This window comes from Coffea arabica, chromosome 8c (assembly GCF_036785885.1).
Source record: "Coffea arabica cultivar ET-39 chromosome 8c, Coffea Arabica ET-39 HiFi, whole genome shotgun sequence".
Lineage (NCBI taxonomy): Eukaryota > Viridiplantae > Streptophyta > Magnoliopsida > Gentianales > Rubiaceae > Coffea > Coffea arabica.
The window spans coordinates 41498766-41520869 of NC_092325.1; the positions used below are offsets into that span (position 1 = coordinate 41498766).

The 22104-nt window shown below is 35.9% G+C and overlaps 2 protein-coding genes and 1 long non-coding RNA gene across 5 annotated transcripts; all 3 read left to right on the forward strand.

Moving 5' to 3' along the window:
- Positions 1-998: 998 nt before the first annotated feature.
- LOC140013739 (serine/threonine-protein kinase SAPK3-like) lies at positions 999-5454 on the forward strand. 2 transcript variants are annotated; one of them, XM_072063810.1, is made up of 9 exons: positions 999-1359; positions 2534-2608; positions 3490-3591; positions 3698-3751; positions 3823-3915; positions 4026-4118; positions 4490-4594; positions 4702-4800; positions 5013-5454. In XM_072063810.1, exons 1-9 carry the CDS (start codon positions 1237-1239, stop codon positions 5277-5279), a joined length of 1011 nt encoding a protein of 336 aa, XP_071919911.1. In that variant the 5' UTR covers positions 999-1236; the 3' UTR covers positions 5280-5454. The 2 variants fall into 2 exon arrangements, with proteins under 2 accessions (XP_071919911.1, XP_071919912.1); XM_072063811.1 differs by having other exon boundaries at positions 1082-1359; positions 3698-3730.
- A 751-nt stretch (positions 5455-6205) lies between these two features.
- LOC140013762 (uncharacterized) lies at positions 6206-8117 on the forward strand. Its single transcript, XR_011820602.1, has 4 exons — positions 6206-7026; positions 7136-7415; positions 7571-7692; positions 7778-8117. It is a non-coding gene; the product is annotated as an uncharacterized lncRNA (long non-coding RNA).
- An 8288-nt stretch (positions 8118-16405) lies between these two features.
- Positions 16406-21407, forward strand: LOC140004296 (uncharacterized). Of its 2 annotated transcripts, XM_072063369.1 has the most exons (5): positions 16408-17346; positions 17938-18036; positions 19244-19288; positions 20134-20271; positions 20702-21407. In XM_072063369.1, exons 1-5 carry the CDS (start codon positions 16960-16962, stop codon positions 21056-21058), a joined length of 1026 nt encoding a protein of 341 aa, XP_071919470.1. In that variant the 5' UTR covers positions 16408-16959; the 3' UTR covers positions 21059-21407. The 2 variants fall into 2 exon arrangements, with proteins under 2 accessions (XP_071919471.1, XP_071919470.1); XM_072063370.1 differs by lacking the exon at positions 19244-19288 and having other exon boundaries at positions 16406-17346.
- The last annotated feature ends 697 nt before the right edge of the window (positions 21408-22104 follow it).

Genomic DNA, 22104 nt, shown 5'->3' on the forward strand with positions numbered 1-22104 from the left:
AAATATATCTCCATCAAAAGTAAGGAGGTTTTTCAAGGTTTTAAAATCATTAACTACAATACGACATTTGCCCAGAAACCAAATTGACATTTGCCCCAACTAGATTATTGTTTGTTTAATGATCTTCTTGTCCCTTAATAACACAGAAAGCAGTAATTTGTTATCTTTGGTTATAGTAAATGAAGATTTCTTTGGACCAGGAAAAAAAAAAGAAAAAAGAAAAACTAGAATTATGCCAATCAGAGGTGGAAGTTCAAAAACTTGATCCTGCTACTTGTCCAAAAGCAGACAAAAATCCAAGACACCGACCATCCAATAAAGTAGCAAACTTGAGAAGCACCTATAATCTTGGTCGGTAGAAAGAACATTAGAAAATATTAGGTGTGGGGCTAAACACACACACACACACACACACACACACACACACACACACACTTTCTTAGCTAAATTAGTAAACAAAAGCTGTACCAGTACAGTTCCACCCCAATTATTGGATTTAACATATTTAGAAATACATCAAACTCCATTTCAGCAACTGGGCCCCACATATACTACCGCCTTTTTTTTTTTTTTTCTTTTTTCCGTCACTTGCTCATGCTTAACTTAATACTTTCATGAAAATAGCTTTACATTTTAACTAGTTTAAAATTTTATTTAATTTAACTGAATTAAACTTAAAACAAGGTGCAAATATACTACTATCATCTTAGAGCTAAGTGACTGATTTAGTTTAGCCATAAATAAATTCTAAATTTTATGCTTATTGAGTTAAAATCGAGCTAAGAGGTTAGAAATATTCATACTCAATTTTTATACTCTACTTGATAGTGACCCGTGGGTCACAAGTGAGCTAAGATGTACCTGTCAGGTGCACAACATGGACAAATTGTCAACATCAGGTTCTATCACGAAGATTGACCCTGCTTTAAGCCGACTCTTTAACGTACGTGTCCCTTTAACGTATTCTTATATTGCAACTGTCGATGTTTAGATCCTCCAGACTTTAAATGGGACAATTTTGTCAGCAATAGTGACTTGGTTGGCTCTATTTAGCGTACAATAATCATCTAGACTGTTTGATATGGTGGTCTTGTTGCTTTGAAGCAGTTCTTTCCTTTTGCCTTACTCTTAATTTGCGCGGTTGTTGATCAGGGGTTTCCCGCTTTCTGCATATCTTTTGTGGGGTGCTCAATTTTTTGGCTTTGAAGTTTTCTTTATTGTTGAATTTGAGCTGGGATGGAGGAAAGGTATGAGCCATTGAAGGATCTCGGTGCTGGGAATTTTGGTGTGGCAAGGCTGGTCAAGGATAAGAAGACAAAAGAGCTTCTTGCTGTCAAATACATTGAAAGAGGGAAGAAGGTGAATTTATCTTCCATATGTATCTTTTTATTTGCATGTTATTCCAGCAACGAAAAGAATTTATGTTGCCTCTGTCCATGGAAGGTGTCTTTCCACAAAAAGAACAAAAAATAACTATTTTTATCTGCTGAATTGTCTGGAAATGCCAGTTTTTTGAAATTGGAATGTGCAATTTTTTGGGGGGGGGGGGGGGGGGGGAGGCGTTGAAATATGGTAGAATCATATATGCTGTTTTGTCCTGAGGATTTTCCAAACTTTTCGATTTGGAAAGTTGATCTCAGCCTATAGCGGGGTTAACAGAAGCAAAGTCATCTTGAATGGTGGCTCTCCTGTACTTGTTGACAACGAATAAAATGGACAAAATATCTTTAATCTGAGCTAAAACACAAAATTTTGATAAACCGGAATTGCAACCTGCAGGAGGGGCTGGTAAGTAGTAAAGGTTTTCCGGCTAAGCCAGCATCTTATGTACTGCAGTTGGCGGGAGTAATAGTTTGGCTGATATCTTGTACTCTAGGTGGGGAGTTTGGATGAATTTGGTTTTTATTAAACCGGTAGAACTTCTTTCAGTTTAGTTACTGTGTTTGCAGTTCAAAATTGTCATTAGCCCTGTTTTCATTGCAAGTAAAAGATTAATCTATTCGGGCATTGAAATTTTTGTACATCCAAACTGAAAGCTAAAGGACTAGGGCATTTCAATGTGAAGTCCGAGGCCCAGCAATTAATGGAAAGTCTTCTTATCATGAGTGCAGGTCTTCTCTTAAATGTGATTCTTTTGTTTTGTTTTGGAGATTGCGTCCTATTTCTTACAGTTTCTGTGGGTTATCTATAATTTTCAACAAAAACAGCTATATGTGAATTCTTGTTTACTTGGCACTTGCATATCTGCAGTGAAGCATTTGTTACTTTTGCTGGTCCTGTTTAGTAGGAAGCTTGCAAATCTTTTGGGTTCTTGTGTTGGAGAAATGCTCTTATTTATTCTCTTGAGCTTAGATTGACTTTGAAAGGAAAAAGAAAAATTCTTAAGGAACGGTGTCATTCATTTAGCATTTTCACCAAAAATTGATATGCTGTTTTGGTTTTGGAACGGTCATTTGAGCTAAATTCCACCGAGGATCATTCCAATGTGATGGATGGAGCGCATTCAAGTACGTAATATATTTCTTCTTATCAGATTGATGAGAATGTGCAAAGAGAAATCATCAACCACAGGTCGTTGAGGCATCCTAACATTATTAGATTTAAAGAGGTAAGCATCTCAATTAATTTATTTTGGAACTCTGATGTTTGCTTTAGTTTTTGCTGCACTTCTGAAGCTTCGTCTGGGTAGAATACCTCAATTTCATATGGTAGGGAATTGGACGTGCGTGCAAGCATGTATATAATTCTAGATTTCCTGGTGTAAAAACCACCAAGAGAAATTGCTGAGTTCAAGGATGAACACTATCACACATATGAGTTTCTTTGATGAATGGATTCACCTCATCAAATTTCTGTCTTTGTGAAACTGGTTGGTTCCTTGAACTTTGTGGCTGTTTAGCTCTTCAAATTGTAGAAAACCTATGATCTAGACCTTAGTTTCTGTGCCCTTCTGACCCTAGGAATGCATAGCCAGTTTCCTTATCTTGCATCAAGCCTCCAGTAATGAAGTCTCTAGCTATAAAACTGATAATCGCCTATAAAGTATATATTTTCAATTCTATAAGCAGTGAGTGTCCTGATAATTGGAGTTAGATTTTGGCAGAAACAACAGCAGTTTTAGAGGTGGGGACACCTGAGAAAATTTGTGCGTTATTATCTAGAATTAGTCCCCTTCCCCAAGGTCCGAGAAAAGCATGTTAAAGTAGCGACATGAACTGCTTTTTCATGCTTTGATTAAGTGGTACAGGAACACATTTTTATTCGGCCGAAGTTGGTCGCTAATTGGTAGGAATGGGTCCTGTTTTTGGCTTCAATTAAACAGAAAATAGTGTTGTCTTCGAGATCATAGATGAGAGATGATAAGATAGAAATGGAACTAGATTATGAATCAGGATGAGGAGCTATTGTTTGTACTTTCAACTTCCTTAGTGGGAGATGTCTGTGATAAAAATCATGGAACCATATTTTGATGCATACTTTTGTCTGCAGGTCGTGCTAACTCCGACACATTTAGCTATTGTGATGGAATATGCTGCTGGTGGAGAGCTCTTTGCAAAAATTTGCAGTGCTGGCAGATTCAGTGAAGATGAGGTGTTAACACATGCAAAATATATTTCGTCTGCTTTGATCTCTTTTTTTTTTTGGCATTGATTTTATACAGAGATACTTATGGGACTTTCTTATTCTTCAAACGCAGGCTCGCTTTTTCTTCCAGCAGCTAATATCTGGTGTTAGTTACTGTCATTCGATGGTGAGATATTAGAACTGTTTATTCTTTTTGAGTCCTCTCATTACTACCTCATTGTTGTTCTCTCAATGCAGGAAATCTGTCACAGGGACTTGAAGCTGGAAAACACACTTCTGGATGGGAGTCCAACACCACGTCTTAAAATATGCGATTTTGGTTATTCTAAGGTTACAAATCTTTGCATTTGGAATTAAAAAAAAAATTGTGATTCAATTGACTTCATATTTTTTTCTGTAGATAATTTGAAACTTTGTTGGTTTCTGACATTTACTTGCAGTCCGGTTTGTTGCACTCACAACCCAAATCAGCAGTTGGAACACCAGCATATATTGCACCTGAGGTCCTGTCAAGAAAGGAATATGATGGGAAGGTATGTATCATCAAAATTCTTAAAGAATTTACAGAGATTCTCTACCTGTGAGCATTAGTTTCCTCTGCTAGTTAACACTTCACTATGATAGTATAATGGAATTTCCTGCCCTTTTGCTGTGATATGGTATTACTAGATGGACTAGTATCCCCAACTTGCATCCAAACATAATCAAGACTAGCAGTACTGTTTCTTCTAAATCAGCAATGTGGCCCTTGTCTCAAGCATCCTGTAAACTTTGTGCTGGTGGTTATGCTTGTTCAGTTCATTTCTTTTCCTGCTTAATAGGCACTGCTGCTTACTTTCTGCCCATTAAATAGCTTGTTTCAAGTAGGTCTTCATTCATTTTGTAATTGTTGTCTATTTTCTAGATTGCAGATGTTTGGTCCTGTGGTGTGACATTGTACGTGATGTTGGTGGGAGCTTATCCTTTTGAGGATCCTGATGACCCAAGAAATTTCCGGAAAAGCATTGCGGTAAGAACGAATGTTTGAACCTGATAATTTATTAAGGTATCTATTATGACAATCTTGTCATGATCTGTCATTACCTGATCCGATTCTTGGTATTTTCCTTTTAACAGCGAATAATGAGTGCTCAGTACTCAATACCTGATTATGTGCGAGTATCTGCCGATTGCAGGCAACTCCTTTCACGCATATTTGTTACTAATCCATCAAAGGTGATTTCACTTCTTGTATATAGACATTATTGCAATATTTTCTGAAAGCTTCGAATGAGATATTTGCATAATCTTAAGAGAAAAGGTAAGATTAAGTTTGTTCTTGTTTTTCTAGCACCAAAAAGGAATCACTACATACTTGCTCCAATCATATTATTTCTATTTTCTCAAACCCCTTATTCATCCAGTTAAATTTTCTTTTCTTTGTGTAGAGGATTACCATTCCAGAAATAAAACAGCATCCTTGGTTTTTAAAGAATTTGCCAAAGGAGCTGATAGAGGTGGAGAAAGCAAAGAACAAGGAACCTGACCCTCACCAACAACTTCAAAGGGTGGAAGAAATAACGCGGATCGTACAAGAGGCAAAAATCCCAGGTGACGGAACCAAATCAGCAGCACAAACCACTGCTGGTTCAATAGATCCTGATGACTTGGAATCTGAAATTGACAACAGCGGTGATTTTGGCGTTCGAGTCTGAGAGTACCTTTGTCTTCTGAAAATAATATAGCAGAGTTTGTTCATGATAAACAGTTGTTTACACAACCTGGCTTGTATCTAATGGTTTTGTATATTGTAGATTATGCACTTTAATTACATTTTCATCCTGAACAATCCAGAAAACAGCTCAATATGTACAACTCGAAATTCGTACTTGCAGAGGGGTTCAGCAGCATTTTCTTGAACTTGTACAACTGTTTCAAGTAGATGAAAATATCCTTCTACTGAAACTCTTTTCTTTCATGCATATTTGATCATACTATGAATATTAATTACCCCAACAATATCTTTCAATAGATCCTTGAGGATGGACTTTAGGGATGAGAAATATAAAACTATCTGATTAGTTTCTGGAGATGGGCCTGTTTGGAGCTCTTATTGCAACCTTACAAGTAGAAACCAGATTAAGAGTAGAGAATCGGATGAGAAATTTAAGACAATGTCGTTAATCAAGAATTATTTGCAGGACTGAGGAGGTATGACAATTTTCCAAGTCTTTGGTACCAGATAATAAACGAGTCTCTCAAGAGCCTTCCAGTCCAGGCGTCAAGGCCAACCAAAGGAAACACAGGTGAGAAGCAAATTGTCTCTAGTCGATGACCGTTTGTCAGAGGTAAAAGTCTTTTGGCCATAACCCAACTGGTCCTACAAATAAATATTCCAGATGAAGACTTGGAAATCTTGAATGTTATTTTCTCAGAACCAATTGTCGTTGTATGTGACTCGTCACTCAACTGGCTTAAAATTCTCATGAATGCATAGTGCATTTCATTTGATCCGGATAGTAGTTTAGTCTCCGTCGATCCCCTCATTGGATCAGTTGGACCCTCTCCATAAAATAGGCTTAAGTACAAGTATGAGTAGGTGTAAAGTAGATTAATGCTAACTACCGGTCCCTAGCTTTGAAGATGGCCTGCATGGTTTTGCTTTTATCAGTGCTGGTTATGCATGAGGGGGAAATGGTGCACGTGCAGCAATTGAGCCCCGGGCAGTGCAGAGAAGAGATACGGCTAGTAACCAATGCCTGTAGGCCGGTGGTTTTCGGGCAGCCGGCGTCCCCGGGATGCTGCCAGAGGGCGAGAGTAAGCCACTTTGAGTGTGTGTGCCCCATGTTTACTCATAAGCAGGCAACTTTGTTGAATGTTAGCAAGGTTACTAAGCTCCTTCAAAGATGTGGAAGAAAGGTTCCTCGTAAAAATTTTTCTTTTAAAAATTAGAATCCAAACAAGACTATCGTGCGACTTTTGGATATACAATTGGGAGTGTTTGGATACGCAACGGATCTTCTGTCCCATACCCTGTCTCACATCCTATCCCACTCCTTATAATTTCGCCAAGTGTTCCTTAATAAATCAAACCCTCAAATAACCCAACTCAGACCATAGTAAGTTAATTAATCGGTTAATCGGCAAAGAAACTTAAACCCATTCAATCTCTATAACCAAAACTGATTAAAATAAAAACATAATCTGAAATTCACGGTTGTTTCAAGAGGAAAAAAACCCTAAAAGCCAGGAAATCTCTGTCCTCTCTTCATCATCTTCTCCATTCAAACAGACAACTTCACGGATAATTCAGCGTCATGAATCAGCTTTGACGAAATATTCACGGATATGGTCCGACATGCCGAAAAGGGTTTGCACGAAGATGCATTGGCCGGAATTTCATGGATAAGGAATGGGTTACAAGAGGATCCCCCACCTGATGCTCTGAACGAGAAGATTGTGGTAAGTTTGATTGTTTGTTTTTGGTTTTCACAAATCCCCTCCTTTCTCCGCTTCCGAAGTTTTGTTTTTGGATGCAAAGTTAATTTAGCTTTTGTTGTTTGCGTCAAAGCTCATCAAATTACATGCTCTCAATGGGCAATTGGACGAAGCTCACCACCTGTTCGATCAAATGCCTAAGAGGAAGATGAATCAAACTGTTTATAGTTACTTCTATGTGCCTCTGGCCTTGAATGAATAACTTGAGCACAGGTGCTATCAGGGGGATCTGCTAAATCATCCCATGGTGACATAGGTTGAGGACTGTCAACTTCTACAATCCTTTTTGACCAAGAACTCTGCTGGAAGGAGATATTACAATCAATTGACGCTATAAACAAACTTGATCACGGGTATGTTTAAGAGTAATCACACGTAAAGTGGACATTATGAATTAGTTTCCACAATGTTTTTAAGTTTTGCGGTGCACTTTATCACTCGAAGATGAACACAGACTCCCTAAATTACAAATGCATGATAAAGTATTTTTACTATTTCCATTTTGCAGTTGATGACGCCAAACAAAATGAATTGGTCAAGGTCTTCTTGCAGTTGATGACGCCAGAGGCACATAGCAGTAACTGGGTGGGATATGCTACGGTTTTTCCTTCCCTGTTTACAGTTATAAAGGTTTGATCCCGAAAACAAAAACATTTTCATTTCTTGAATTTGTTAAACATTTTCATTTCTTGAATTTGTTCTGTGTTGTCGAAAGTCGTCAGATTGGTTTTGGAGAAACCAAGAAAAATTCGTGTTAATGCATCTGAGACTATAGAAGCCTATATCATTCCGTGCAACCTTGATGGTGGACAAGAAGAGCAGGAGAGGAAAAGGTTCTTGCGTGAAGGAGGAGGAGGAGTGGGGTAAGGCAAAGCCATCAACTCTCAAGAATTTGCCGGTTTACAAGCTAAGGGAGGCTCTTGAGGAGGCTTCTGAATAATATTTTAAATAATATTTCGCTTGCATCACAAACACATTTTTCAACCTACTTTTTTATATTTCCAATAATTTTTTTATCTCACATTCATCATATCACAAAAAATACTACAATAGTTATTTCAAATAATATTTCAAATAATACACTGTCCAAACAAAATGATTTCCTTGAAAGTAGTCTTTTACCTAACCCGTCAATCACTACTGCGACAAGTAAAAATGGACGACCACCGACTAGCTACTGCAATCTACCTATTGAGTATTCTCTTCAAGCACGCCATCCCAGGGTTACATTCCAGAAATTAAACATGTCATATGGGATATGGCCCATGGACAAAATCATTTTACCAATGAAAATAAACGAAAATGAAACTTCTTAGCATCTTCATCAGGCTTCACGGGTCCAATCTCGACTTTTACCTGGTAAACCACGAGTCTTCGCAAATATGTTATTGTCCTTGTTATGTAATAGTTATTGGGGAAGTTGTACTGAATAATAGGTGAGAAGCAGACCTAAAATGTGATGTTTCAAAACTTAAGAATTGCTTCAAATTCCTAAATTTGGAACAAAAAGTTTCTGTAAGGAGAATTACAGTAAAGATAGGAGGTCCAAAAATTTGAAAACGCTTATGCTTTCCTTCGCTAAAATTTCTTCACAGAGAATATTAATGCGACTTTAGATATGTTATCCAAATTGAAACATGCTCAACTCACTATATTTTACTTTCTTGAAGTCCTCGAAATCCACTACAATCCCATAAAGTGCTGCATGCCGAGCATTTCCGCACTAGTAACATGCACTGCAAAGGCCGTACTGGAAAAAAGGATTTCAGTGTTGACCATTGTGTCCGCTAGTGGGGCGAAGCTGGCTACATAGAATCATCAAAGTCAACATTAACCAAAAGAGACAAAAGAGTATTCGGCAGTGCACTTAACAGTTAACAAACAATGGCTATCTTCCAATTTCGATGCCTCTGCTCTACCATATATAAATACCCAGTCATAGCTAGGTGTCTAAATTGAAGAGTAGGTGAGAAGAAAAAAGAGAGAGGCCGAAATGGGAGAATTTAGATCGTGTTTTGTGAGCATCAGCATCACGATCTTGCTCCTCCTTTGTTTGAGTGCGAAAAGGGCTAGTGCAGCACCAAGTGAGGCACAATGCAGGCTGGAAAGGAAGCTTGGGATTAATGCATGCAAGCCTGTTGTGTATGGAAAGCCTCCTTCAGCTGATTGCTGTGAGCGTGTTAGAGTCACTGATATTGAGTGTGTTTGCCCTGTTATCACTCCCAAGTTGGCTGCCCTTATCGACCTCAATCGAGCTATTCGCCTTGTTGAAGGTTGCGGAAGGAGGGTCCCTCGTCACTTCAAGTGTGGAAGTACGTCCCTTTAATTACCCTCTTACTCTCTTCTTTTTAGATCAAAGAAAGCGTATAAATTTTGTTTTTACCAAAATTTCAACCCCTTTATAAGAGGGGTAAAAATTCATTCGAAGTGATTCTTGTAGTATTCGTAGGAGTTGGCACTATCACTAAGACAACACTTGTATAAATAGCTTAGGAGCTTGATTTGTGATTCGAAATCCATGTCCTTGCTTATTATTGTATTTAGCCAAACAGGCTTACGTAAAAGAAGAAGAGGATAAGCAAGTTAGCTAGCTAACACTTTTCTCTAACTCTTTGATTTTCAGGTATCACCACACCCTGAGCCCACTGGATAGTCTGGCAGCTTACAAAAATACAAGTGCAATTACGGTTTTCTACTTGTGTGCTTTGTTTTGATAATAAGATGATAAGACATTGTATCGTAACATGGTACCAAACAATAGATGCGATACAAAATATGATGGTGATTTCCACAGTCTTTCCCTTACTTGATCTGTAGTTATCTATCTAAGCGGGAAGGCATCTTAAGCTTTGTATGATTTTGGTAACCGAATAAAGAAGTGTCACTATTGTGTAGAAGTTGCGAATTTTGGATACCTATCATATTCATGTAACAGCACCGATTTTCTTTTTCTGTTATGGACTACAATGACAAGTTAATTATATTTAATTGTTTGAGAGCTAAAATTCAGTATTTTCTGAAATCTGCTCTTACGGATCAAATAAAAGGGGAAAATTGGAAGATTGGAGTCTGAGTTAGATGACCTTTTGGGTGAAGAGAAAAATATGAGAAACGGGCTCGCAAATTGAGTTCTGTCTAATTCAAATCGATTTTTATGTAATTTTTTCAATGAATGTTTAGTTTAAACTCATATAACTTGGGTTTGTTAATTTATACAATTGAATTGGTTCGCGATTATACCAAAACTATATGGGTTTACGCCAAATGTTGCAAAAACTACACGAACTGAATTGAACTAGTGGCCCCGGATCCAAAATTATGTGAAGCCAATGTAGCAAAAAGCATTAGTTTAGGGCCGCAACACAAGATATTTTCATTCTAAAGCTTCTGCTATGATATGGGGGGCGCGGCGTTAGGTGATATTGAAAGAATTATTATGGATCATTTTCGGAGATTAATTTCCTCCTCGGAGGAGAATATTCAACTAGTGTCGAAGAGAGTTTGGTGTAAGGCGACAGATGGCATGAACCAAGAACTCACTAAACCATATACATACTCAGGCTGAGGTCGTTAGGGTTTTGAGTCAGATTTTTCCCTGTAAATCTCCGAGGCCAGATGGCTTTGTATGGTCCTGTTTTGTACCAGAAGGAGGCTTGCTCTTTTTTATTTATATCTGGTAAGGAGTGAACTTTTGCATAGAAACACTGTAAAAGACAATTCAGTATATATTACCTGACTATAAGCAATACTCTGGACAAATCAAACTCAGAAATAATAGTCCTCGACCACTTCAAAGCTTCCTAGGTTAGATCTTAATCTACCTATTATATAAGAAAAAAGCCAAGTTACTATTGCACCCCATCTTTTTGACACATGTATTGCACATATTTTTGACAAGTGGATTCTTTGTCATTTTAGCTAAACTTTTCCTTCTACCTATTATATAAGAAAAAAGCCAAGTTACTATAGCACCCCATCTTTTTGACACATGTATTGCACATATATTTTGACAAATGGATTCTTGGTCATTTTAGCTAAACTTTTCCTTTCATTTTTTGATTCAATTGGGCCAAAATAATTAAAATATTTTTTCTCCTTCACAAAATCAACTGTGTCGCTTCTTCTTCTTCTTGCGGCAAGTGCTATTTTTTTTTTTTTAAAAACTAATCTAACTAAAATTGTTGCCATGTTCTTTTTTTTCGTCGAGATGATTAGCTACTTAACAAAGAGAAGTTTTTATTATTTTTTTATCCCATTTTACATTTTCTTTTCTTCCTTTTTTTTCTTCATGTCTAATCTCTCATATTTGCTCTATTCTTCGATCATAATGTTATAGTCAACTGGCATTTGTTTGTTAAATTTATAGGATGATGCTATTATTTGGTATTTTTCATGGGTAAAAGGTGAAATATTAAAATATGTAAAAAGATCTTAGAATTCATTTTATACCAATGATCATTTTCTATGAAGAATAGAGCAATAATTCTTTCTTTTCTTTTCTCCTCCCACGATTTGATTTCTTACTTCACATTTTTTTTCTTTTTCTTTGTTTTTTGGTTACATTTTGTAATTATCTACAATTTTGTGTATTTTTTAAAGAGAAAAGATATATCATGTGATATTTCCACCAAGATAAATCTAGCTAGGCATTCTTCTACCTCTGTGTTCTATAAGATTTTGTATATATTTAAACTAACGTTAATTTTTGTTTGTTTTTTAATTATTCAGGTTCTGTAGTATCAATTGGGTTGGCCTATAAAAATTGTAGTTGGTGGTAGAAGTCACAATTAAAAATTGTTAGAAAATTCAATTTTGATTAGGAAGATATTTTTGCAATAAAAAAAATGGTTCAATTCTAATTTGTATATGTAGATCTGGAAACATAGCAATTCATATTTTTTATCTAACCTTGCTATTTTATTCTGGAGCTACAGGATAATGTTATCACCTTTAAACGGGATTTAAATAAATAAAGAAAGAAAAATGTGAAACTTCAGAGTAAGTTATATTGATGTTGAAGATTGTGACATGTCTTAGTGGCTTTCTAAACTTTTTTTCATTATTAAAATACTGGAAGCATTATGACTGCTTTTGATTTAGTTACAACTAAGACTATGGTGCTAATTAATACAGCAATGCACTTGTAGTGTATTGATTTTCTCTCTTTTTTTGGGTATTATCATAATAATAGTTCAAAAATCTTTATTCAAATCACAGTAAATAGGGGTATTAACTTCATAGATGGAATTTCTCTTCACAACAAATTTTGAGGGAAATTTTATCTATACTTCATATTTTATTAATTGTATTCCTACAATAAATAAAAACTATATGATAAAAATAATAGTGAAAATGTGATTAACAAAAATGAGAGTTCAAATAACATTTGTTAATTTTAATTGTTTTGAGGCCCAATTTTCTCCCATATTTCTATTGATTTATCATGTGCCAAAATAATTTGAAGTTATGTGTTTGGCTAAATTTCTAGAGGCCCAACCTGTGCTTTGCACAGCTCAAGTACCTCTAGTTTTATCATAAGTGCCTCCTCCAATTCTCCTCATTGTAACAATTTGCGTCAAAAACAATTGTCTTGGTTATCTTTGGAGATATAACAGATTGTCTTGTTTGTAAATTAGAAAATAATATCTTGACCAAAAGAGATATTGGTGCGCGATTCATTTATCTGTGGGGGTGAGTCTAGATGGAATTTTCTGTTGATAGAGGAGGGCTCCATGACCAAATACAATTCTACAAGATTTGAGTACTGTCATCCAGCTGGTTATCTTTGACGAGTGGCAGGAAGACCACACCAGATTACTAGCTAGGGCATGCAGTGGCTTCATCAGTCAAACCTTGATAAAGTGTTGCTGCAGAATTTGGTCCTTACATTGGTTGTAGGCTTCCAGTGGTAGCCCTCTCTATTAAGTATCGTAAATTCTATTGAATTTTGAGTCAACCGTTAAAGTTTGTATGCACAAAAATATCAATTCTTCTTCTTTTTTTTTTTTCCCGTATTTTTTTTGGCAAAGTCTTGAAACCTGTAGTTGTATTTGGAATTTGAGGGGGAAAACCGTAAATTAGTTTGAAGTTCACAGAGAAACAAAAGTGAAATCCATTCGCACCCAAAAACATGGAACTGATGTTTCACTTAGACATGATTATTTGGTATTAAATTGGAGGTGCACTAGATCGAAATGGACAGATGAGAGTCGAATATAAACATATTCATTAAAAAGGGTGACCATTGCTACTGGTCTAGCCCTCCATCTTCATGAACATTTCATGAAGATGAACACATTTGATATGGGACTTTATTTTAGTTTTAGACGATTTACAAGAAAAAGTTCAATCATTTTCCCATATTATCCTTCCATTGTTCTTCACCAAATTCAAGATATTTTAAGGGGCCAATACACACCATAGGGAAATGCATGCCTCGCAATGGCTCTTTGAACCATGATTAAAGTACCACGGAGAATCCTATGTCTAAATTCTGACTAGAGCTGTATACGATTCATATTGATCGCGAGCCACTCGCGATCGAGCAGCTTGATTCGAGCATATCGTTGTCATGTGTGAGTCAAGTTTAAGTGGTATTTTCACTAACTCAATGGCTAGACAAGCTATTCGATCAGCTCAAATTTATATGAAATTATATAATTGTCCCTCTATGAATTACAATAATTCCCATTTTCTAAATACAATTTTGAGTTGCTTGCAATCCACAAAATCGAGTACAACTCAAGTTGCTAGCAAGCTAGAAATCGAGTTTCAGCTTGCGAACCTTGTTAAATGGAGCTCGAGCCTACCTTTTCCTTGATCTAGTCGAGTTTGAACTCCAATTTCTTGACTCGTCGTACTCGAGTCCAAACATAAACAAGACGAGTTAGGCTCAATAAGCTCAAAATTTGACTCGTTTGCAGCCGAGTTCTAACAAATTCATTAACCCATAGTTTGAATCAAAGAATTTGATGAATTATTTAAAATCCATTCAAATCACTCTACTTGTTTCAAATGCTTAATAGGTATTCAAATTTGTTATACATCAATTATTAAAATATATTTTAAATATTAGAATAATCAATAAATTTACAAATCCAAATATCTTCTAAATAAATGTAAACAATCACAAGAATTTGATAGGATTTTAAATCTTTCATCAAATACTTCGATCCAAATGCAACCTAAATTAACGAATAAAAAGAAATGGAAAAATTTGGTTAAACTTAGGAGAAGTTACAAATCCATTTGCCGAGTGCCCCAAAAAAAAAAAAAAAATCAATCTCATGAGTGACAGGTGCCTCTGGCCTTCACTCCTACAAAATCTTCCAAAACTCTAGTCAAACTCTTGACGTAAAATTTTTATGCCGAGTGCTACAGGCATCAAACCGCAACCTCAAGTCAATGAAAAATTAGAAGTGAAAAACAAAAATGCTCATCAATGTCCTCAACAACCAAAGGCAAATGGTAATTAAATAACCTCCATGTTCATTTTTCTTCCCAAAATATACTGCTCACATTTGCTAGAGTAGATTGATGCTAATTGCTACTAATCTGTTAAGATGGGAAACAAGTGTTTGGGCATGATGGCTGTGTTATTTCTGGCGCTTTTAAGTAGTGGAACAACCATTTGTGATGCAGAGTGCAAGAAGGAGAGGGGAATTGGGATGAAAGCTTGTAAGCCTGTTGCCTATGGACGTTTTCCTTCACCCAAGTGTTGTGAGACCATTAGAAACACTCATCCTGAATGTGTCTGCCCTTATATCACACCTCAAGTGGCTGCCCAAATTCATGTTGAGAGAGCAATAAAGCTTGCTGAAGCCTGTGGAAAAATAACTAGTATTTTTCGTCCCTTTCACTGTGGAAGTAAGTTTTTTAGCATCGCTTTTTCAATTATTTAGCCACTTTCTTTCACAACAACGGATGAATTTTTTTGAGATTTTTTCTATTCCCTTTCTTGGAAACCAGAAATCTTCGATTTAGGGAGCTAATCTAGCGGCTTTATTATGGATTTTGCTAGGCATCTGATTTACTTACATGCAGAGGCTTTCCTTTAAACATTTTGTTTGTTTGTTTTTATATTTTCAGGTCTCGTAATACCTAACAAGAGGAGTAGCCTGGATTGGTTGAGAACTTTATTCTCCAGCAAAAAATGGTTCCTAAATCTCTTAGAGATAATGTTCTATGCAGTTTTATGATTTCTGTTTTTCTGATTTGCAATTAATAAAATGAAAAGCTGAATCTTTGGTTGATTGTTCTCGAGCGTCTAATAACGTGCGTATAGCACTGTATTGGAACCTATGACGATGTAAGTTTCGGAAAGAGCGCAAGTTTTCCTAACCTTAACCCTCGATATTAAATTTAGGTTGCGTGCGGTAAAACTGAAATTTGAAATTTGAAATATGAAATTTGAATCCATTAAATTATTGAATTGTTAAGTATTAAATTTAATACATTTGAGTGCATATCACATTTAGTAATAAGTGAATATGCTATTACTTAATTTTGAGAGCAAGTTCTGCCTAGAAAATTTAGTGCCAATTATTTAATTTGACTGTTCAATTTTTGGTTATCAAACGGTTTGAATATGTTAAAATCTGAATCTATTAAATTTAAGTGTTGAATTCAGTCATTAGCACGGTTAAACTTAATAAACAGTTGAGGTACATTTAGACAATTGAAGACTTTTAAATTGTAATAACAGCTCCAATTAATTTTTTTTTGGGTCTGTCTAACAAGTATCGAACTCCATAAGATAAGATATAGTTCAAATGTTATATTTTTGAAAATGTAAAATTAATTAAAAAAATATAAATATGAATGAGGATAATAATTATTAGTGTGTATATACATGATAGGTCGAGTGAAATTTAAGTGGGCTAAAAAGTGTCCATTGGACACCTTGTTTAAAAAAATCCATTCTTTGAAATTTTGTTTATTTTCAATACTTTAATTATTTACACTCGTATTTTTATTAGTCACACTTTCACTATCATTTTAATCATATAATTTTTTATTTATTAGACCATATGATAAAACAAATGATGAAATTGCAAATAACAAAAAAAATAGAGTGCAAATAATTGGAACAATCATCATGAATGAAGTTTTGCACGAGTAATTCCACAATTACAAGTTTTTCCTTCTTTGCGGATATAAGAGCATATTCCTGTCCTATCAAGGAAGCTGGCAAACAGGGACAGGGCGTTGTTGGGTCCAAAGTAAATTAACATGCAAACTGAACGGACGAAGTGCCATAATGACCCACATTAAGATTCCGGTCCAGATTTGGTCCAAAAGTTCCATAATGACCCTTTGATGGAGATTAACCTTCCATTGTCATTAGTGAACTTTCCATATTTTTCTCTTTAGAAAACCAGTACTAGTGGCTTGAGCATTGGAAATTCTTCTCTTTTTTGTAGCCGGTTTCCTCATTCACACTCCAATGCCTCCAACATCAAAAGTATAGGAAAGAAAGACAGCTTGCAGTACCGAAATTTCCACCTTTAATTGTCAACCTAACTGCTTCCCTCCATGACCATCCCAATTCTCAAAACAAGCTAATATTTTGCGACCACTTCATTTCAATAATCAGTCACTACCTTTACATTATGCATCATTTCGTTGTTGGCAACCACAAAAGAATTGAAGATTCCGTTACTACAATTATGACATTAAGCATCATGTCATACTAATTGCTAGTTTGCTGCAGTGCTATATAAGACTTGAATTTCAAACTCAGCTAAACTGATTCTAAGGTCAACTATCCCTCCACCCAGCCCGGCAAAACCCAGAAAGAATAAAAATAGGAGGTCACCAAATCTCACAAACCAAACCAAGCCAAACCAAATCAGGCAAAGCCATTTCTGGGTTTTTCTCATCTTTCCCCAATCTCAAATGGGTCGGAAACCAATTGACTCGGAACCCAACAGATGGGGCTCCATGATCCTCCTTTTTCTGGGGCTGGTCTCGTGTACTGTGGTCTACTTGTTCACGTCATCGGTGTTCAGAACTGCTGAGACTTCAGAAATTGAATCTTTGACAAGTTTGGAGGTGCAAAGTGGGAATCTTGATGGTGAAGATAGCGGTCAATGTTGCACTGGGATCCCAAATTTGGAGCTCTGGGGGCCTGCCGTGAAGTGGGGTACGGATTTCAAGTTCAATTCATCTGAGGAGTGTTGTAGGGCCTGCAAGGCAATGTGTACTGGCAATGATGGGCCTTGTTTGTGTGATTCTTGGGTTTTTTGTGGGAATAAACAGGCGTGTGGATCAAAATTCGGTGAGGTATGTTGGAATTCTAGATAATTATGTGATGCTGATGAAATTTGCATTCATTGCTCGTTGAAATGGATTAATTTGGTAGCTCCGCTTACTGATAAATGGTTGCTATGTGTTGCTGCGCATTTATATTCGAAGTATGCGTGAATTGTAGGTTATGGGATATCTGTAGCTTTGTAAACCCTTAATGTTTTGGAATGAGAGGAGAGACAGAGATTTAAACTTCATTTCTTTATGTTTCTTGTTTTCACTTATTTCTAGATGGTAATTCCCCTTCCTAGCTGGTTAATACATGAATTTAATAGTTGGTCTTTATTTTCAGGAATTGCAATCGCTTTTATTATATCATTTACATAATGCTGATGATTAACGGTGGTCTTATGATGTATATAGATTGATTATCTGTCACAAGAGACTGAATTGTTTGATCTTAGTTCAGATGCTTTCGGTTAGCATTTGAAAGAAGATAAAATGAAAAATCTGACACTTGAGTATGCGTAGTATGATTAATGGCTTGGTAAACCTATGGGTATGTGATAATTGATTTTGAGTGTTGTGCTAACTTACATTGTTCTGGATCTTATTTTGTTGGTGTAGTGCTGGTTGAAGAAACAGAAAGATACTCTGGCCCCTGATCGACATGAGAAGGGGGACAAAACGATGTGGACTTCTGGCCTTGTTTTTGGAAAAGGAGAAGTATGACATTCAGTCTATTAACAATTATCTACATCTTTATATTTCATAGATCAAGTACGTGATATGGTATTTGGTCATGACATTTTTCTATTTGTAAGCTTATCCTGTATATTTTACTCTCAAGTTTCAATTCATACCAGCATTTTCAGTTTTGTTGCATAAATGGTAAAATTAGTAGACTGAGTTCTATCTTTTAAACATATTTCTTCAAATGATTTTCTCACTTAAAGTTTTCTTTTCGTTTCCTATCACGATCAGCAGTCAATCTTGCTGAAGCCTCTATCTTTTTTGAGAGTTCGGTTTTTCTATTTCCAAAATGGTGCACGAGGATGTGTTGGACAAAACTGTTGCTGCTTATTCTACCATATGCTACAGATACTGTATTTTAATCCCTTTGGCTTTTATCTGGCTAGCTTGAATTATTCATGTTGATTTGTGATCTTGTATACAAGGAAAGAAAGTCACAACAAAATTATGTGGTACCTATATTGTGGTGTGTTTAAACATGAAATTCAGCTTTGAATTGAAAGGCATTTGCTTTTTTGGTTTCCTTTAGTGATTTTCTTTCTTTCCTGCCTGTCCTTTTCTTTTTTGTACTAATCCAATATTTCTATCTTCATGCAGCTGTAGTTGTCCTTGCATCTTGAATTAATAGTTATCAGGAGCGACTAAAGCTCAAAAGGATGGGCAATTAATTAGAAAAACACTGCAGGGACTTTTCCATTATTTTTTTATCTTCCTTTCAAATATACGTATCTGTAGTATTTTATTAAACATTTTAAGTTAATTGTAGAACATAGAAACTGCATTTTGGAGTCTTCATTGACTTTATCATTGAAAAGATAGTATTGAAAGAACCAAAAGCCAAGCAATTGCAGGAGTACTGCAGCAACTGCAATTTTGCTACTATAATGAGGATTCAGCTTTCAAATCCAATCCCATTTTTAACACTTTTTTCTACCAATCTCCCCATATTTTGAACAATTTTTCACTTGTTTCTTTCATGAATTCAACAGAGGACTTCATCTCATTATTTGATATAGTCAAAATCTTATTTTCATATCTCTTTTCGAAATCTTTGTGCAACATATATACTTGTTTCTCTGTGTCTACTTTGGGGATCGGTGGAATGTTTCTTTCAAAATATTTTTGGATGTGAAGTACATTGTGCTTCCTGCAAGCTTTTGCTTATTTGTGTTTCCTGTAGGGCATAATTGGCATGGAAACTGATTATGGAACTCTTCACATAAAGGTAATTTTGCTTGCTTTTGGTTAAAGTGGAAGCTTTTTATGTTTACTGATCTCACACAGCTGTCCTAATGGTTTCATTTTATATAGAATCAGCTTCATGGAGACGTTTTAAACTACATTGTAGATTATGAGTTATTACATATGGTACTGTAGATCGTTGTGTTGTACTGAATCCACAGAGTGGTTGAGAAACTTATTTGAGGGTTGAAAATTGTAGCCAAAGTGGGGTTTGAACTTTTATTGAAATTCTTGCAAAGCATTTAAAGTGTAGGTGAGATTTTTCAGAGTGTTGCAGTGTAAGAATTTTATGGAAACTGTGGACAGTCTGTAGAAGCAATTTTCAGAATTACATTTCTTTGTTCTGTAGTTTTGTTAAAATGTAATGTGAGCTGTTATAATTCTTTGTTTTGGAATTGTATTGAAACAAAACTTGAGATGTTAATATAGCTTTTTGCCCTGGGATTCCATGATAGTTTAAATTAGATATCTTTCTCTATGTCTTATTCCCCTGCTTAGAGTTTTTTAAGGCGTCCATGGGTCTTCTTTAATGCTAAAATTCAGATTTGCTCAAGTCTTCCATGCAAGTGTCTCATATTCTAGCTTATGCTTCTGGAGCCATTCCGGCATATTTTTATAAATCCCACACTGTGATACCACGTGTTAGGAACACTGACTTAAGAAAACCATAAGACTGCTGTAATATTCACTGAATTTCTGCCACAATCATCATTTTTCTTCTATTTTCTTCCTGCACATGGTTAATATGTTGTAACCTTTTCTAGTGTGAGACTTCCTCTTTGACTTCTTATCCTTTCTTTGTCTTTAATACAATATTCTTTCTTGCAGCTTTTGCCTGAATGTTCACCGCATTCAGTTCTCTACATCTTAGAGTTGTTATCGTTGAAACACTGTGCAGGCTGCGAGCTTTATCGTGCTGAAACTCGGGGTCAGTCTTGGGATTCACATGGAAACCACATAAAAGATGTAAGGGCTGCAATTTTTTTTATTTGTTTTTGATAGTTGCATCATCTCCTCTCATGTTCTATCGCCTATGAGTGCAAATGCACTAAGTCTTGATGGTCTCTTCCAATAGGGTTCAGGCTTATGTGTTGCTATCAGAGTATATATATCAGTCTAAGACACTCTTTGGGAATCTGTATGAATGGACACTTAATTGGTTATGTCGATGTCCTTTTTGATATTCCCCTTGTTTGAGCAATTTATCAATATTATTTTATGTATATATTTGAGTGTGTGCATATGTGTGTGTTTTATATGATAACTCTGCGTATGAACGCATGCAGGCACATGGGATGTTTATCTCATCATTTATCGTATACAAGAATCTTGTGATCTTCTATTATTTTCTACTCAAGTTTCTGCCCTGCTTCTGAATGCTTTTCTAACTTTCCAGGCTTCCTTTGGTCCTCCATTCGCACTGATTCAAGGAACTCTTAATGCCCAAGGAACGGCTTTTGAGAAGCTGCCGGGTGAATTCTGTCCAACAGTAAGACGGGGATCTGTGGCATGGGTTGGTTCTGGCCCTGAATTCTTTATAAACCTAGCAAACCATGTGGAGTGGAAAAAATCCTATACTGTATTTGGATATGTACTCCCCGAGGACATGGAAATTGCTGAGAAAATTGCTCAGCTTCCCACAAAATCTGATGTGTGGAACAATATTAAGGTGGCAGTCTTGGAGAAGCCTGTATCTTTGTTGATACGAAGAATGAAGAACAGTGAAGAGGACCTAAACCAGAGCGCTAAGTAGGACAGGGCTTTTGTTGGCTTTATCGGGCAACTTTGTAAATCAAATTATAGGTTTGTCTCCAAAATTTCCAGTTTCTTTTACTTGTATACCGTTTTTTATATACTCAATCGAGCATACAGTTTACAGAACACAAAAGATGTATAACATGGCATTTTGAGGCCTCAAGTATGAGTACTCTGGAAAACTTTGGCTGTGGTTATGCCATTTCGGACTCAAGGGTGCATGAGTTAATTAAAAAAGTTGCTCGAGCACCTTTGACGCTCTCATGTAACAATTTCAGATGGTTTGTTTGATGGAGGGTCTGACTCTGACATTATGCAATAACAAGTTGGACTACATCTTGCTGCTAGATGCGAATCAAGTTCTGTGGTTATTCTAGTCATGTCTAATTGATCGGTTAATTTCTTGATAAGTATTTCCAATTGTTAGGAGGGACTGCTCCTGCACAGTGGGAAAGGGTTCAAGAATTCTACATTTAACTTCAATTATGGTCTTTTCGTTTGTTGTTACTCGTATTGCTAGGTTTACGTGAACTAATCCTCTGTGTTGTTGGTGACAGATAGCCAAGAAACCTAGAGGAAGTCCAGTGAAATAGTTAGAAATCTCGGGGTGGTTTGTGAAATTATCCCATTAGACTAGTAATCTACTGTCAGATCCCATACTTAAGGTCTATTTGATAACATAAAAAAATGCTGAAACTGAATTTTTTCAAATATTCAGATGTGTTGGGTGTTTGATAAATGAAAATCTATCTGCTGAACTTGTTAAGCAGTGCTGAACTTATGTGTATTTTTTTTAGCACAAGAATCATAACTGAATGCTGAATTCTGATCAGAATCAATACGCCATTTAATTAATGAGATAAGATCATGTAAGTTAAGTCAATGACAATCAAAGATTTAACTAATAGAGAGATTATCAAGTTTACTGTATTATATGCAGAAAGGCCAAGTAGTTTAATAGTGTAAATGTTGCTTATCAACTAATTTTTTTCCCCTTCCAATCGTGTTAATTTGCTGGTAAGAAAATAGGTATTGTATTATTTA

What these genes read in the sequence shown, in the direction of transcription:
- LOC140013739 (XM_072063810.1), top strand. Translation starts at nt 1,237, where the DNA reads ATGGAGGAAAGGTATGAGCCATTGAAGGATCTCGGTGCTGGGAATTTT. An exon ending in GCAGATTCAGTGAAGATGAG is followed by an intron (nt 3,592 to 3,697) that starts GTGTTAACACAT and finishes CTTCAAACGCAG; the next exon opens with GCTCGCTTTTTCTTCCAGCA. An exon ending in TTAGTTACTGTCATTCGATG is followed by an intron (nt 3,752 to 3,822) that starts GTGAGATATTAG and finishes CTCTCAATGCAG; the next exon opens with GAAATCTGTCACAGGGACTT.
- LOC140004296 (XM_072063369.1), top strand. Translation starts at nt 16,960, where the DNA reads ATGGGTCGGAAACCAATTGACTCGGAACCCAACAGATGGGGCTCCATG. An exon ending in TTGTTTTTGGAAAAGGAGAA is followed by an intron (nt 18,037 to 19,243) that starts GTATGACATTCA and finishes TGTTTCCTGTAG; the next exon opens with GGCATAATTGGCATGGAAAC. An exon ending in ATGGAACTCTTCACATAAAG is followed by an intron (nt 19,289 to 20,133) that starts GTAATTTTGCTT and finishes TCTTTCTTGCAG; the next exon opens with CTTTTGCCTGAATGTTCACC.